This window comes from Gekko japonicus, unplaced genomic scaffold, assembly GCF_001447785.1.
Source record: "Gekko japonicus isolate JY-2015 unplaced genomic scaffold, Gekko_japonicus_V1.1 scaffold3683, whole genome shotgun sequence".
Taxonomy (NCBI): domain Eukaryota; kingdom Metazoa; phylum Chordata; class Lepidosauria; order Squamata; family Gekkonidae; genus Gekko; species Gekko japonicus.
The window spans coordinates 72,193-85,831 of NW_015169895.1; the positions used below are offsets into that span (position 1 = coordinate 72,193).

At 45.8% G+C, this 13,639-nt stretch overlaps 1 protein-coding gene across 1 annotated transcript in view; it reads right to left on the bottom strand.

The window, feature by feature from the left end:
- Positions 1 to 6,683: 6,683 nt before the first annotated feature.
- The window catches only part of FERMT1 (fermitin family member 1), a gene marked incomplete at its 5' end in the record, with an annotated part of 44,866 nt that continues 37,910 nt past the window's right edge, over positions 6,684 to 13,639 (bottom strand). Inside the window, 2 exons of the mRNA XM_015417486.1 lie at positions 6,684 to 6,965; positions 11,039 to 11,180. Of these exons, the coding sequence (XP_015272972.1) occupies positions 6,792 to 6,965; positions 11,039 to 11,180 (316 nt within the window). The remainder of the gene's footprint in view (positions 6,966 to 11,038; positions 11,181 to 13,639) is intronic.

The window sequence follows — 13,639 nt, forward strand, 5'->3', positions numbered from 1 at the left end:
TTCTTGGGCTGCTTAATGGTTGTTTTACCCTGTTCATATGTCCCTGGCTTATTTTTCATACTGATATGCCGTTACAATAGGGTTTCCATGTCCCTGCCTCCAGCAGGGTTCAGAAATCCCCAGCTCTGAATCCCCAACACTTACAACTGCTTGGTAGGTCAGCAGGGGGGAAATAAGACCCCTCCCAAAACCCACAGCATTGTGCTGATGAAGCCATAGAGTTTCTGCTGACTCCTAGAGCCCCAGAAATGATGTCATGCCACTGGCATGATGGCGTCCCTCCCCAGTCTCTGGCTGGCAACAAGGGTTGCCATCCCCTCAATGGGGGTGGGTTTCCCCCCAATTTTGGGGCTCCCAATCTGCTGCCGGCCAGCGGGGGAGCACCCCCCCCAAAGAACCCCACCACACCAGAGACGACGACACACGGAGGTGACATCATCATGCTGGGCACATCATGTGGGGGCACTCTAGCATTTGGCTAAAAACTCTATGGTGACCATAACGTTTTTGGCCAAATGCCAGCGGGGGAGTACCACCCCCAAAGAGCCCCACCACACCCGAGATGACGTCACCCAGAGGTGACATCATCACGCTGGGCACATCATGTGGGGGCACTCTAGCATTTGGCTAAAAATTCTATGGTGACCATAGAGTTTTTGGCCAAATGCTAGAGCGTCCCCTGTGCAACGTGCCCGGTGCGATGATGTAACTTCTGGGTGATGTCATCATGGTGCGCATGCTTTGCACACATGCCAGATGATCCCAGGGCGCAGCCTGGAGCCCCCCACCAGCAGATGTTAAGCATCTGGCAACCCATCTTCAAAACTTGAATCCTAATGCCGGATTTTTTTGGGGTGTGTGTGTGAAGACAGGGGCTTGATAGTGGTTAGGCACTCACTGGAAAAGACAACAATGCTAGGAGAAGTTGAAGGCAGCACAAAAAGCGGGAGATCCAGCGTGGGATGGATTGATTCCATTAAGGAAAGCCACAGCCTTCATTTTGCAAGGCCGAGCAAGGCTGTTCACGGTAGGACGGTTTGGAGGTCATTATTTTATTGGGTTGCAAGCGGTCGGAAGCAACTTGCCGCCCCTTAACACACACACACACAGGCACTGGTTAGTAAAAGACATTCTGTACAGACTCAAAGGTACACATTCCTGCACAGCCAAGCGGCAGCAAGACTGCTTGCAGTTCATGATTCAAAGCAGACAGAGGCTGGGAGATACCTTATCTCTTCCTGTCTTCTTTCCCGGCCTCACCTACTCCTGAAGCAGTAAATCGGCAGTCCCAAAGTAGAAGATAACCCCATTCAGACTTACTGCTCAGTGCTCTCCCTTGTCCCTACTGACATTAAAGAGGAGAGGAAACAAAAAAGGAGTAAGGAGAGAAACAATGTAAAGTAGGCTGAGGAACAAAGTCTGTATAGTCAAAGCGATGGTATTCCCACGAGTAATGTCTGGCTGTGAGAGTTGGACTGTAGGGAAGGCCGGGCGTTGAAGAATAGATGCTTTCAAATTATGGTGCTGGAGAAGAATCTTGAGACATCAAGGAGATCAAATCAGTCAATCCTAAAGGAAATCAACCCTGACTGTTCCCTGGAAGGCCAGATAATGAAACTGAAGCTCAAATACTTTGCCCACCAAATGTGAAGGGAGCACTCGCTGGAGAAGACCCTGAAGCTGGGAATGACTGAAGATAAAAGAAGAAGGGGACGGCAAAGGATGTGATGGTTAGACAGTGTTATCGATGCAATGAACGTGAAATGGAGCAAACTTTGGAGGACAGTGGAAGACAGGAGGGCCTGGCGTGATGTGGTCCATGGGGTCGCGATGAGTCGGCGTCGACTGTGCGACTGAACAACAACAGACTGAGGAACAGGACATTCAAGTGAAAAACTGCTTGTCCATTTCCCCTTATATCTCTGTAAAGGAAGGAGATACCCCCTTTTTTAAACGCATCACACACACACACACACTCCTTTAGCTATTGCATGACGGACAATTCTGAAATCAAAGCTGTCATAACCACTTAAATATTCAAAGGGAGCATTTTAGCCGAATCATTTTAGAAGACCTTTATTTATACCAAAGCAGCTTACAGTAATCAAAATGCAATACAATTATTAAGAATTCAGTGAAACACGTTCCTTGGGAAGAAGATTCTCAAGACAGAGGCTGATTCTGACTCCTTCCTGCCCTTCCTTGGGAAGTATCAAGCAGGAGAAAATTAAAACCGCAATCAAAGGCTGTCAAGTTCCACCCAAAAGAAGAACTACACGGCAACGTGTAGGAACACAGTCCCCCTCAACGAAGACATTTTACTGTCTGAATTCTAAATGGCTATGGAAATTTGAAAAACAGTAAAAAACATTGCATAAACTTTGTTAAAAAAAAAACAACTGACGGGGACGAAAGAAAGAAAAAGTCCAAGCTTGACAACTAAAAGTAACAACAACAAAAAATAAAGACATCAGTTGCAGATTTATTTGAATATTTTTGCAAGAATAAAAAAATACGCTTCTTCCTATAAAAAACACATATATAACTTTATTCATTACACATTAGCCAGGCATTTTCGTTCCTGACGCCTTAGCACCTTTCTTCCCTGTAGAGATCTGAGTTAAAATTGACAACAGTAGTAGAGCTTTAAAAATCCAGCATCAGTTCCCCTGGAGAAAACGGCTGCTTTGGAGGGTGGACCCCATGGCCTTATACCCCGCTGAGGCCCCTCCCCTCCCCACGCTCCCCAGGCTCCACCCCCCCAAATCTCCAGGAATTTCCCATCTGTTGTTCCCGCGTTCTTGCAGTGCTAGGAGTCAGGCCCCACAGCAGGAGGGCTGCCACCCTCCAGGGGGCCCCTGGAGACCCCCCCCCCTATTACAACTGGTCTCCAAGCTACAGAGCTCAGTTCCCCTGAAGAAAAGGGCTGCTCTGGAGGGTGGACTCTGCCGGGAGTAACGGGTTAGTTAAGTCCAGTATTGATACACAAATAAATTAAGAGTATCCACTCATTAAGAGTATCCTTTCTCAACTTAGCAGAGTTCACTAGGCTACAAGAAGAAAAGGAGAAGAGATTGGATTTATATCCTGCCCTTCACTTGGAGTCTCAGAGCGGCTTACAAACTCCTTCCCCTTCCCTGCCCCACAACAGACACCCTGTGAAGTAGGCGGGGCTGAGAGAGTTCTTTTGAGGACTGCTCTTGAGAGAGCAGCTCTGACAGAACTATGGCTTGCCCAGGGTCATCCAGCAGCTGCAAGTGGAGGAATGGGGAATCAAACCTGGTTCTCCTCCCAGATTGGAGTCCGCACTCTTAACCACTACGCCAGACTGGCTCTTGAGCGGTGGAAGCCCAGCCCTTTGTTCTCAGTGTGCTAGCAGAGTGACAAAAGTCACACAGAGCCACCTTTCTATTTCAAGACGAATAACAGTCCTTTTATTTAGGAACTACAAAAACAACTGACGGGGACGAAAGAAAGAAAAAGTCCAAGCTTGACAACTAAAAGTAACAACAACAAAAAATAAAGACATCAGTTGCAGATTTATTTCAATATTTTTGCAAGAATAAAAAAATACGCTTCTTCCTATAAAAAACACATATATAACTTTATTCATTACACATTAGCCAGGCATTTTCGTTCCTGACGCCTTAGCACCTTTCTTCCCTGTAGAGATCTGAGTTAAAATTGACAACAGTAGTAGAGCTTTAAAAATCCAGCATCAGTTCCCCTGGAGAAAACGGCTGCTTTGGAGGGTGGACCCCATGGCCTTATACCCCGCTGAGGCACCTCCCCTCCCCACGCTCCCCAGGCTCCACCCCCCCAAATCTCCAGGAATTTCCCAACCCTAGGTTAGGTCCAACATCCATGAGCAGAAAGGAAATAGCTGCTAACCGTATTCTGTTAAGCATCTGTTGTTCCCACGTTCTTGCAGTGTTAGGAGTCAGGCCCCACAGCAGGAGGGCTGCCACCCTCCAGGGGGCACCTGGAGACCCCCCCCACTATTACAACTGGTCTCCAAGCTACAGAGCTCAGTTCCCCTGAAGAAAAGGGCTGCTCTGGAGGGTGGACTCTGCTGGGAGTAACTGGTTAGTTAAGTCCAGTACTGATACACAAATCAATTAAGAGTATCCACTCATTAAGACTATCCTTTCTCAACTTAGCAGAGCTCACTAGGCTACAAGAAGAAGAGGAGAAGAGATTGGATTTATACCCCGTCCTTCACTTGGAGTCTCAGAGCGGCTTACAAACTCCTTCCCCTTCCCTGCCCCACAACAGACACCCTGTGAGGTAGGCGGGGGTGAGAGAGTTCTTTTGAGGACTGCTCTTGAGAGAGCAGCTCTGACAGAACTATGGCCTGCCCAAGGTCGTCCAGCAGCTGCAAGTGGAGGAGTGGGGAATCAAACCCGGTTCTCCCAGATTAGAGTTCGCACTCTTAACCACGACACCAGACTGGCTCTGGAGCGGTAGAAGCCCAGCCCTTTGTTCTCAGTGTGCTAGCAGAGTGACAAAGTTACACAGAGCCACCTTTCTATTTCAAGACTAATTACAGTCCTTTTATTTAGAACTACATTCTAGATAGTAAAGCTGAGGGCTATTTTTGGGCAGGAACGCACTGGAACGGAGTTCCGGCTGGCTCCTGAGTTGGCCACGCCCACCAGGAACTCATTAGCATAATAGGCCACACCCAACAGCAGGAACTCATTAGGATTGGCTACATTAGGGGTGTGTGGCCTAACATGCAAAGGAGTTCCTGCTACAAAAAAAGGCCCTGGGTTTTGACAACAAACAAGGTAAACAGAATAACAAGCAAAAGGTGGGTGTGGCTGGATAAACACTTCTGGTAACATGGGGGTGCGGCCTAATGTGCTAAAGAGCGGTGCTGTCAGGGGTGTGGCCTAATAGGCTAATGAGTTTCTGCTGGGCTTTTTCTACAAAAAGAGCCCTGGAAAGCTTAAGAGACAGAGACTAAAGCTAACCACCTTGGATGGATGCAGATCCTGAGAGGCATCCGGCCTCCGTCGTTGATGTGCGTGGAAGAAGAAAAGGATGTGTGGAATGTTAGAGGGAACGGAAGGAGGCCAGGCAATTTCCCTGAGATCTATCACCTTACTTCAAAGGGACAGTGACGGGAGAGTCAAAACGGGAAGAAAACCCACAGTCTGCCTGTCTATCCTGCGGACTAGTTTGCACTCCCCCCCTGCCCCCCAGAGGCTGAGGCTCGAGGTAGCGTCTTGGTCTCCTCTTCCAACAGACTCTGTGGCATTATACCCTGCAGAGGTCCCTCTGTCAGAGGTCCATCTCCAAACCCTCTCCTCTCCAGACTCCACTCCCAAAATGTCCAGGTATTTCCAACCCAGAGCGGGCCGCTTTACCAGGCTCCTGGCAAGCAGAAAATGCTTTCTGTTTATGGATTTCAGACCTTCCATGAGGTACGTCTTGGAATTATTACTCCGTTACTTGATATGATCCCCGGCCATGTAAACACACATAAAGGAAGGCTTCATTGGTTTTTAATCTGATAATAATTCTAAGATTACATGTCAAGTTGCTGAATTCTGGGCATTCATTTTCAAGTTACGGGAATTGCACCTTAAAAGCTCTTAAATTAAAAAAATATATTATTATTGTGTTTTATAGTTGACTAAACCGTATGCTGGTCTAAAGACAGTAATAAACAACTACTAAACAGCATGATAAAAAGTAGAGACATCACCCTGCCAACAAAAGTCCGCATGGTCAAAGCAATGGTATTCCCAGTAGTCATGTATGGCTGCAAGAGTTGGACTATAAGGAAGGCCGAGCACCGAAGAATAGATTCTTTTGAACTATGGTGCTGGAGAAGACTCTTGAGAGTCCCTTGGACTGCAAGAAGATCAAATCAGTCAATCCTAAAAGAAATCAACCCTGACTGTTCCCTGGAAGGCCAGATAATGAAACTGAAGCTCAAATACTTTGGCCACCAAATGAGAAGGGAGCACTCCCTGGAGAAGACCCTGATGCTGGGAAAGATTGAAGGTCAAAGAAGCCGGGGACGGCAAAGGATGAGATGGTTAGACAGTGTCATCGATGCAACGAACATGAAGTTGAGCAAACTTCAGAGGACGGCGGAAGACAGGAGGGCCTGGCGGGAGCTGGTCCATGGGGTCGCAAAGAGTCAGACTCAACTGTGCGACTGAACAACAACAACAGACTTTTCTGTGTGCAGATATATTCTGCTCATGGAAAAACCATTTTAAACCATGCCCTGCGAGAGAGAAAAAATCCCCCACCCACACTTGTGCTTTTCTTGTGGCGTTAATTAAAAAAAAAAATCAGCAAGGGCACGATCCTTTTGGTACCCTATGCATGACATTAGATACATGCCGCTATTCTTGCAAATGCAGCTTGAAGGACTGCTGACAGGGGAAAAAATAAAAGAGATCAGTGGGCAGGGCACTCTTACGTGCAGAGTAGACCACATGGAAACGGGTAGTGAGGACGGCAACGGCAACTCGTGCCCGATGCACGCAAAGGATCGGGGCCTTAATTGCTTTCAACAGGGTGACTGCACAATGTGTTAATAAAAATGGCAGAAAAAAAACCAGAACTGTGCATCCCCCCCACAACACTATTTTGTTGGAGTGAAATAGGTTTTAAGTATTTAAATTGGCTGACCCCCCTGAGATAGGTTAGATGGAGGGAGGGGAAAGAGACTGAAGATCAGGACAGCCGAACGCCCTGCTCCTGTTCAGAAGAGATGAACGTTCTCTTGTAGTTTCCTTGGGCTGATATAATCCGGGTGCAGCGTCCCCTCACTCCCACCCTCCAGTTAATTTATGGAACAAGTCTTCGTCCAGCCTTTCGTTCTGGTCTTTGGCACGGGTGGAGAGGAAAATATAGCCTCCGATGTATTCGTGGACGACCTTGCAGTCGGTGCTCAGGCACGTGAAAGCGATGGACACGTTCTGATCAAATTCAATTGCCACCTGAAGGGGGAAAAAATATGAAAAACAAACTAGATAGAACCATTATAACAGCTGTCATCCAGCAGCACAGTCTCTCCAGAGCCAAGGTGGCAGAGACCCAAATCTGGGTCCCCACTCCTGTTTGCCTGAGCAGCACCCAGTCTTGTGGGTCCTTGAGGTTAAGGGCACACAAATAAAGCAGACCTTTGTAAAAATATATAAAGGCTTATTGAACAGTTTAAAAAAATAGTCTCTATAGCTTAGCAACATCTAATACACTTAAAGGTAAAGGTAAAGGTTCCCTTGCTCGAAAGCCAGTCGAATCCGACTCTAGGGTTGCGGTGCTCATCTCCGTTTCAAAGCCGAAGAGCCAGCGCTGTCCGAAGGGGGAAAAAAAATATGAAAAACAAACTAGATAGAACCATTATAACAGCTGTCATCCAGCAGCACAGTCTCTCCAGAGCCAAGGTGGCAGAGACCCAAATCTGGGTCCCCACTCCTGTTTGCCTGAGCAGCACCCAGTCTTGTGGGTCCTCGAGGTTAAGGGCACACAAATAAAGCAGACCTTTGTAAAATATATATAAAGGCTTATTGAACAGTTTAAAAAATAGTCTCCATAGCTTAGCAACAGAGAAACAACAAAACTCTAACTTTTAAAAAAATCTAATACACTTAGTGGTTGGTATTAGATGCCACGCCTGAATCATAGAATCACAGGGTTGGAAGGGGCCACACATGCTCTCTAGTCCAACCCTCTGCTCGATGCAGGATCAGCCTAGAGCAGTGGTGGCGAACCTATGGCACAGGTGCCAGAGGTGGCACTCAGAGCCCTCTCTGTGGGCACGCGTGCCATCGCCCCAGCCAGGCCCAGACCATCATTAAAGTGTCGAATTCATTAAAGTGTCGACTTCTCTGCCAAATAATTTTAAGTAAATGAAAGCATTTGGGATTGCTTTCCTTACTTTGTTTGGATCATCTTAAGTTAACGTATGAGTTGTTTTTTCGAAAGTAAAACCTCAATATTCAGGTTAAATTGCCGTGTTGGCACTTTGCGATGAATAAATGGGTTTTAGGTTGCAGTTTGGGTACTCGGTCTCTAAAAGGTTCGCCATCACAGACCTAGAGCATCCCTGACAAGTGCGTAAGATTCCAAGCTGTAGCCTAAAGCATTCCATTATGTTGCAGCCCATCGTGACAGAGCATAACATATCCAAGCATACTAGAATGGCACAAGCATTCAGTTAGCATGGCTTCCCTCTGGCTTATAGCCTTATTTTTGTGCGTGAGAGTATGTGTGTGTAAGACATGGTTGATTTCTGGCAACCACTAGTGAGGCCTGGATGTTTCAAAGAGGTGGCTTGATATTACCTGCTGTTGCGTCCCAGCCCTGGTATTCCAAGGAGGTCTCCCTTCCAAGTACTTGCCAGGGTCAGCCCTGCATAGCTTCTGAGATCTGATGAGATCCGGCTTGCCTGGGCTATCCAGGTCAGGGCTGCCCTATGGCCTTATTATAGTCTTTTGCCTTCTGGCACCAGGTGGTTTCCCGGATCCAATCAGGAGTCTCCCTTCATGGAACTTTCCAGAGTTAACATCAACTCTTAATTCCCCCCCCTCCCATTTGGTTACACCACTGAGCACAGGTTCTCACGATTAACCAATTACCACATTCCTGAATCTGGCCCTGAAAGAGATAAGGATGGTATTTGCAAGGAAGCCCAAACTATGGACACCTGCAAGCTGGAGTGGGACTGCTAATATTCGTGTTAACCCTTGAGGGGAATTAGGGTGCTTTGCCTCACACTAGGTAACTGCAGTTATCCTTTCTCCTCTCACTCATTCATCTGTAAGAAGAGACACACTAGACTCTAAAGCCTAGTTATACAAGATATTAGACAAGAAGAGACCTGATGATTCACTGAAAAGCAGCCTTGGAGGCTGTAATCAAATGCAAGCTATCAGAGGAAAGAAGACGCTCCTTAACTCAAGAAAAGCAGCTGGTAGGCTGGATAATTTTAGTGGACAAGGAGCAGAAGAGAAACGATTAGGGCAGTAGCCACTTTCATATTCCATTCCTCTGGTACAGCCAGTTTGGTGTAGTGGTTAGGAGTGCGGACTCTAATCTGGGAGAACCGGGTTTGATTCCCCACTCCTCCACATGGAGCTGCTGGTGTGACCTTGGGTCAGTCACAAGTTCTCTCAGAGCTGTTCCCTCAAGGGCAGTTTCTCTCAGAGCTCTCTCAGCCCCACCTCCCTCACAGGGTGTCTGTTGTGGGGAGGGGAAGGGAAAGGAGATGGTAAGCCGCTTAGAGACTCTGATAAAGGGCGGGGTATAAATCCAATCTCTTCTCTGCTCAAAACTGGCAGCTTTCTATGGCTGCTTTTCATATTTTAAGAGCACACACAGAGAGTGATACATTGGCTTTTTGTGGTGTTTAACTGCTGCCTTATCAGGGAAACTACCTTGAGAAACTTTTGTTGGAAGGAAGAATGCAAATATTGTATGTAAATAAATCAGTTTAAGGGCACTGTTCATTGATCTTCTGGGAAACATATAACTGGGTCTTGGCTGAAAGCCATAGTTGCCCAGAAGCAGTCATCGAAATACAGGCGGCACCTGAATTGGTTGTGCTTACTCAGTGGAGAAGGAAAAGAACTTTGTACACAGGAGGAACCTCTTTTTGTATTAATGGGCCCAGGAATCCGTGCTCCACCACAGTGGAGGAGTATGGTTGCCAACACGCCTGGAGAAAAATATCCTGCCCGCTTTCACAGAGCCTTACTGCTGGGATGTTATTAACTTCCATGCCATGAAAAGCTTTGACTGCCCATTTCCACAGATTCTGCCTTTGTTAAAGGAACAGGACATTTTCCCCTCCAGGCCTGTTGGCAAGCCCAGAAATAAGCCTTGGTATTGCACAGACCCACCACTGCACAAAGGAAGTCAACTATGAACCAAATTATGTACATGTGGAATTGTACATGTGACGTCAAATTCCAGGACTATTTCCTTCCCCGAGTGAGTAGAAGGAAACCAGAAACAGGGCAAGTCATATGTGCATTTCCATTAAGCACAGATGTCCAGGTTTCTCAGTGACTTTTTATGCACAGCGATGGTGCATTTAAAATTAACAGTTGCTTAATCTGTGCCTCACCACATGTAGAAGATCCATGAATATCTAAAACAGCCATCATCTTCCCCTGTGCCAAACAACTAACAGGGTTTATAGAAAGAAAAGGCTCCAGGCTAATTTATAACACACAAGGCGTGTGTTTTGTGATACCAGATTCTGAAATCTTGAAAAGGCCCTGATTGGTTTACACCAAAGATCTATCTAGACTAGCACCCTATTTCCAAGAGAGGCCATACAGGTGGCGCGAGGAAGCGGCAAAATCAGAGAATGGTCCTTCCCCGCTCCATCTGTCTGCAATAGCTAGAATTCAGATGTTTTTTGCCTCTAAATGGGATCCACTTAAGTCTCATGGTTAATCCCCTTTGATAGATCTCCTGCCGTCCTTCACAGTCCCTTTTAAAGATACCAGAGACAGTCACCATCACATCTTGTGGCAGCAAATTCCATAAATTATAAACTGGGAGAGAAAGGAAGGCCTTTTCCGAGCTCCCAAATGGATTTAAGCAATTCCTGTATGTACGTGTATGTTTATCCATCCACCTATCTATATCTATATTTCTATATATATGTCCCTCCATCTTTTTCCTAATCCCCACCACTAGTAATGAAGGCAGGAAAAACTAGAAGTCATATTTGATAGCTGGGTGGAGACCTCAATTTTCAAGCCTTTCATAAAATTAAAGATGATTAGGACAGTCTGAAGGAAACCTGGCTGATGCGTGCTGAAAAACAGCCTGATCCAAGTGGAAACCAAAGGTATATGCAGATGATGCTCATAAGAAAAAAATGTATTAATTTAAGGACTTCTGTCTGCAGGGTGGGGAAAGTTTGAATGTTTTTACACTCCCAAGTGCATGCCTGCAATTAGGGGCTGTGGGTTTACTACTGTCTACTGAAGCAGTTTGAGTCAAGTACGATCAAGTGGAGAGACACCTGGGGTTCAAGGAAATGAAAGACTCTCACCTGCCGTATCTCCCAGTTCACATTCCACTGTTTCATGTTTGAGAATCTCCATGTTGTAATTGGATCCCCGGTGGCTGTATCGATCCTTATCAGTCTGTTATAAGAGATTCCCAGGAGATCATCTTTCTTGCTGCCTTTAAATCTGGGGAGAGGGGCGCAGACGATTTGCTAATTTTATACATGCTTCTCAAAAAAAAAAAATAGAGCAGAGATATGCCTAATAATACAAAGAGAACTCTTCCCCAACTGACTCCATCCAGCTTAAGAAAAATATGATGGTGTGGTATAGTGGTTACAGTGTTGGACTAGGCCCTGAGAGGTCCAGGTTCAGATCCCCACTTGCCATAAACCTTCACTGGTTTACTTAGGGGCAATCACATGCTGTCGGCCACCCTGAACTCCTCGTAGTAAAGACGGGGTTAAAAACACACCAAATATAATTGGCATAAAGTACAGAAATTACTAGTAAATATGTTAGAGGTAGAAATACCTCTATTGCCAGAAATATTTTTGTTAAATGTACTACCGGATAACTACAAAATAGATGAAAAATGTTATTGTTTATATAATTACAGCAGCACGTATTTTATTTGCCAAATATTGGAAACAGGGGGGAATACCCTCCAAAAGAGAATTAATTTATAAAATACAGGAGGTGGCTGAAATAGATAAATTAACTATAATATTACAAAATAAGGATGAAGTATTGTTTAAAAATAGATGGGAAAATTTTTATAAATGGTTGGAAAAAAATTAAGGCATAGAATGAATAAGTGTATGACTCCGAAATTTGTAGTATGATTGTAAAAGATTTGTATAGGTATTTTGTAACGTATACAGAAAAACTGAAATAAATATAAATGATAAAAAAACCCCACACCAAGTAAATAACAGACTCCTGAAACGTTCTCCCGCTTTACTCCTTCAGAGAACACACTGCACCGCAACGCGGAGATGGTAATCACAAATGCCCCACCAAGTGGACAAAGTGTGCTTTGTACACCTATAAACACACTTGCTCAGGTCAAAAGAACCCATCATTAACTGCTTGTTTGTCAATGATTTCCAAGGAATGTGCTGCCATAAGCAAGACTGGGTTTGGGGTTTTTTTGCTAGAAGCTGTTGCACCGGGTTTGATTTTTCCTAGCAGACTAAATTCAGGCAGCAAGAAGGCACTCCAGAATCTGCTGCAGATTGCAGAGGACTGTGAGCAGAGAGAGGGAAGGAAGCAGGGATGCAGATGGGGAGGGGCAGGTGGGTAAAACATCCGATTTAGAACAATTCAGCTCAGCCAGCGTGGCGTAGTAGACCGGGTTTGATTCCCCACTCCTCCACATGAAGCCTGCTGGGTGACCCTGGGCCAGTCACCGTTCTCTCTCACAACCAGTGTTCCTTCTAAACTGAGTTAGTGTGAGCTAGCTCACAGTTTTTTAGCCTCTGGCTCATAGGTTTTTGTCTTAGCTCAGGAAGGACAGCTCCAGAGCAAACTAATTTATGCAGGAGCCAAATCTCTCGCTCACAACTTTAATGCCAGTATAGTTCACAAAACAGAATGTTTGCTCACAAGACTCCACAGCTTAGAGGGAACATTGCACAACTGTCTCGGTCCCACCTACCTCAAAGGTGCCTGTTGTGGGGAGAGGAAGGGACGGCGATTGTAAGCCGCTCTGAGACTCCTTAAGGTAGAGAAAAGTGGGGTATGAAAACCAACTGTTCAGCTAAGATTTTTTTTGGAAAAAAGTCTTGTTTTTTACAAAATGGTGACACTACATCTTCTACCTTAAAGAATGAGCGTATTCTCACTTTCCTTCTTTCTTAAAGAGGAATGTTTCTGCTCTTAAAAGTTGGTGCCCCCCTCCCCCCGTGATGATTTCCCAGATTTCATTCATTTGGCCTATCCAGCCATAAGCAACCAAGAATCCACTGGGGTACATTTTTCAGGTAGATTTTTTTTTTATTCTATTCCACCCCACAACCCGAAGACTGTGTCCCAGCATATCTAACAAACATGAAAATGACTACGATAACATTACACCCAATAATGTAAAAGTAAATATACAAATCATGCAAAAAACTACCCCAGAAGTTGTGAAGATAAAGTAGAAGAGGGGAGAACAGTATTGTAAGCCGCTTTGGGTCCCCAACGTCAGGGTACAGTATGTCAGTGGCCTGGATCCTGCAAACCACCAGCAGACTGCAGGGTCTTCCCTGCCCTCCACTCCCAGGAGCCCTTTCCAACCCTGGGAAATTTTATTTCTGGAGTGGAGGGACTCACATGTGCTAACAGCCACAAGGGTCCTGCTGCTGCAGAGGGACGGGAACGAGATCACCCTTTCTGCCTCTGGTAAGAGTGAAGCTCCATTCACAGGAAAGGAAGGAAGGAATGACTTTGCCCCCTTGCCCCTCCCCGCTGTAGTCGCCTGGCCCATTCAGCTACAGGTAATTCCTCCTGGTGATAGTTATGTATCTAACAAACTAATTGACTCAAAAGGAAGGGGCTGTGGCTCAGCGGAAGAGCATCTCCACTGGAATTCACTGCCACAGGAGGTGGTGGTGGCTACAAGCATGGACAGCTTCAAGAGGGAATTAGATAAGCACAAG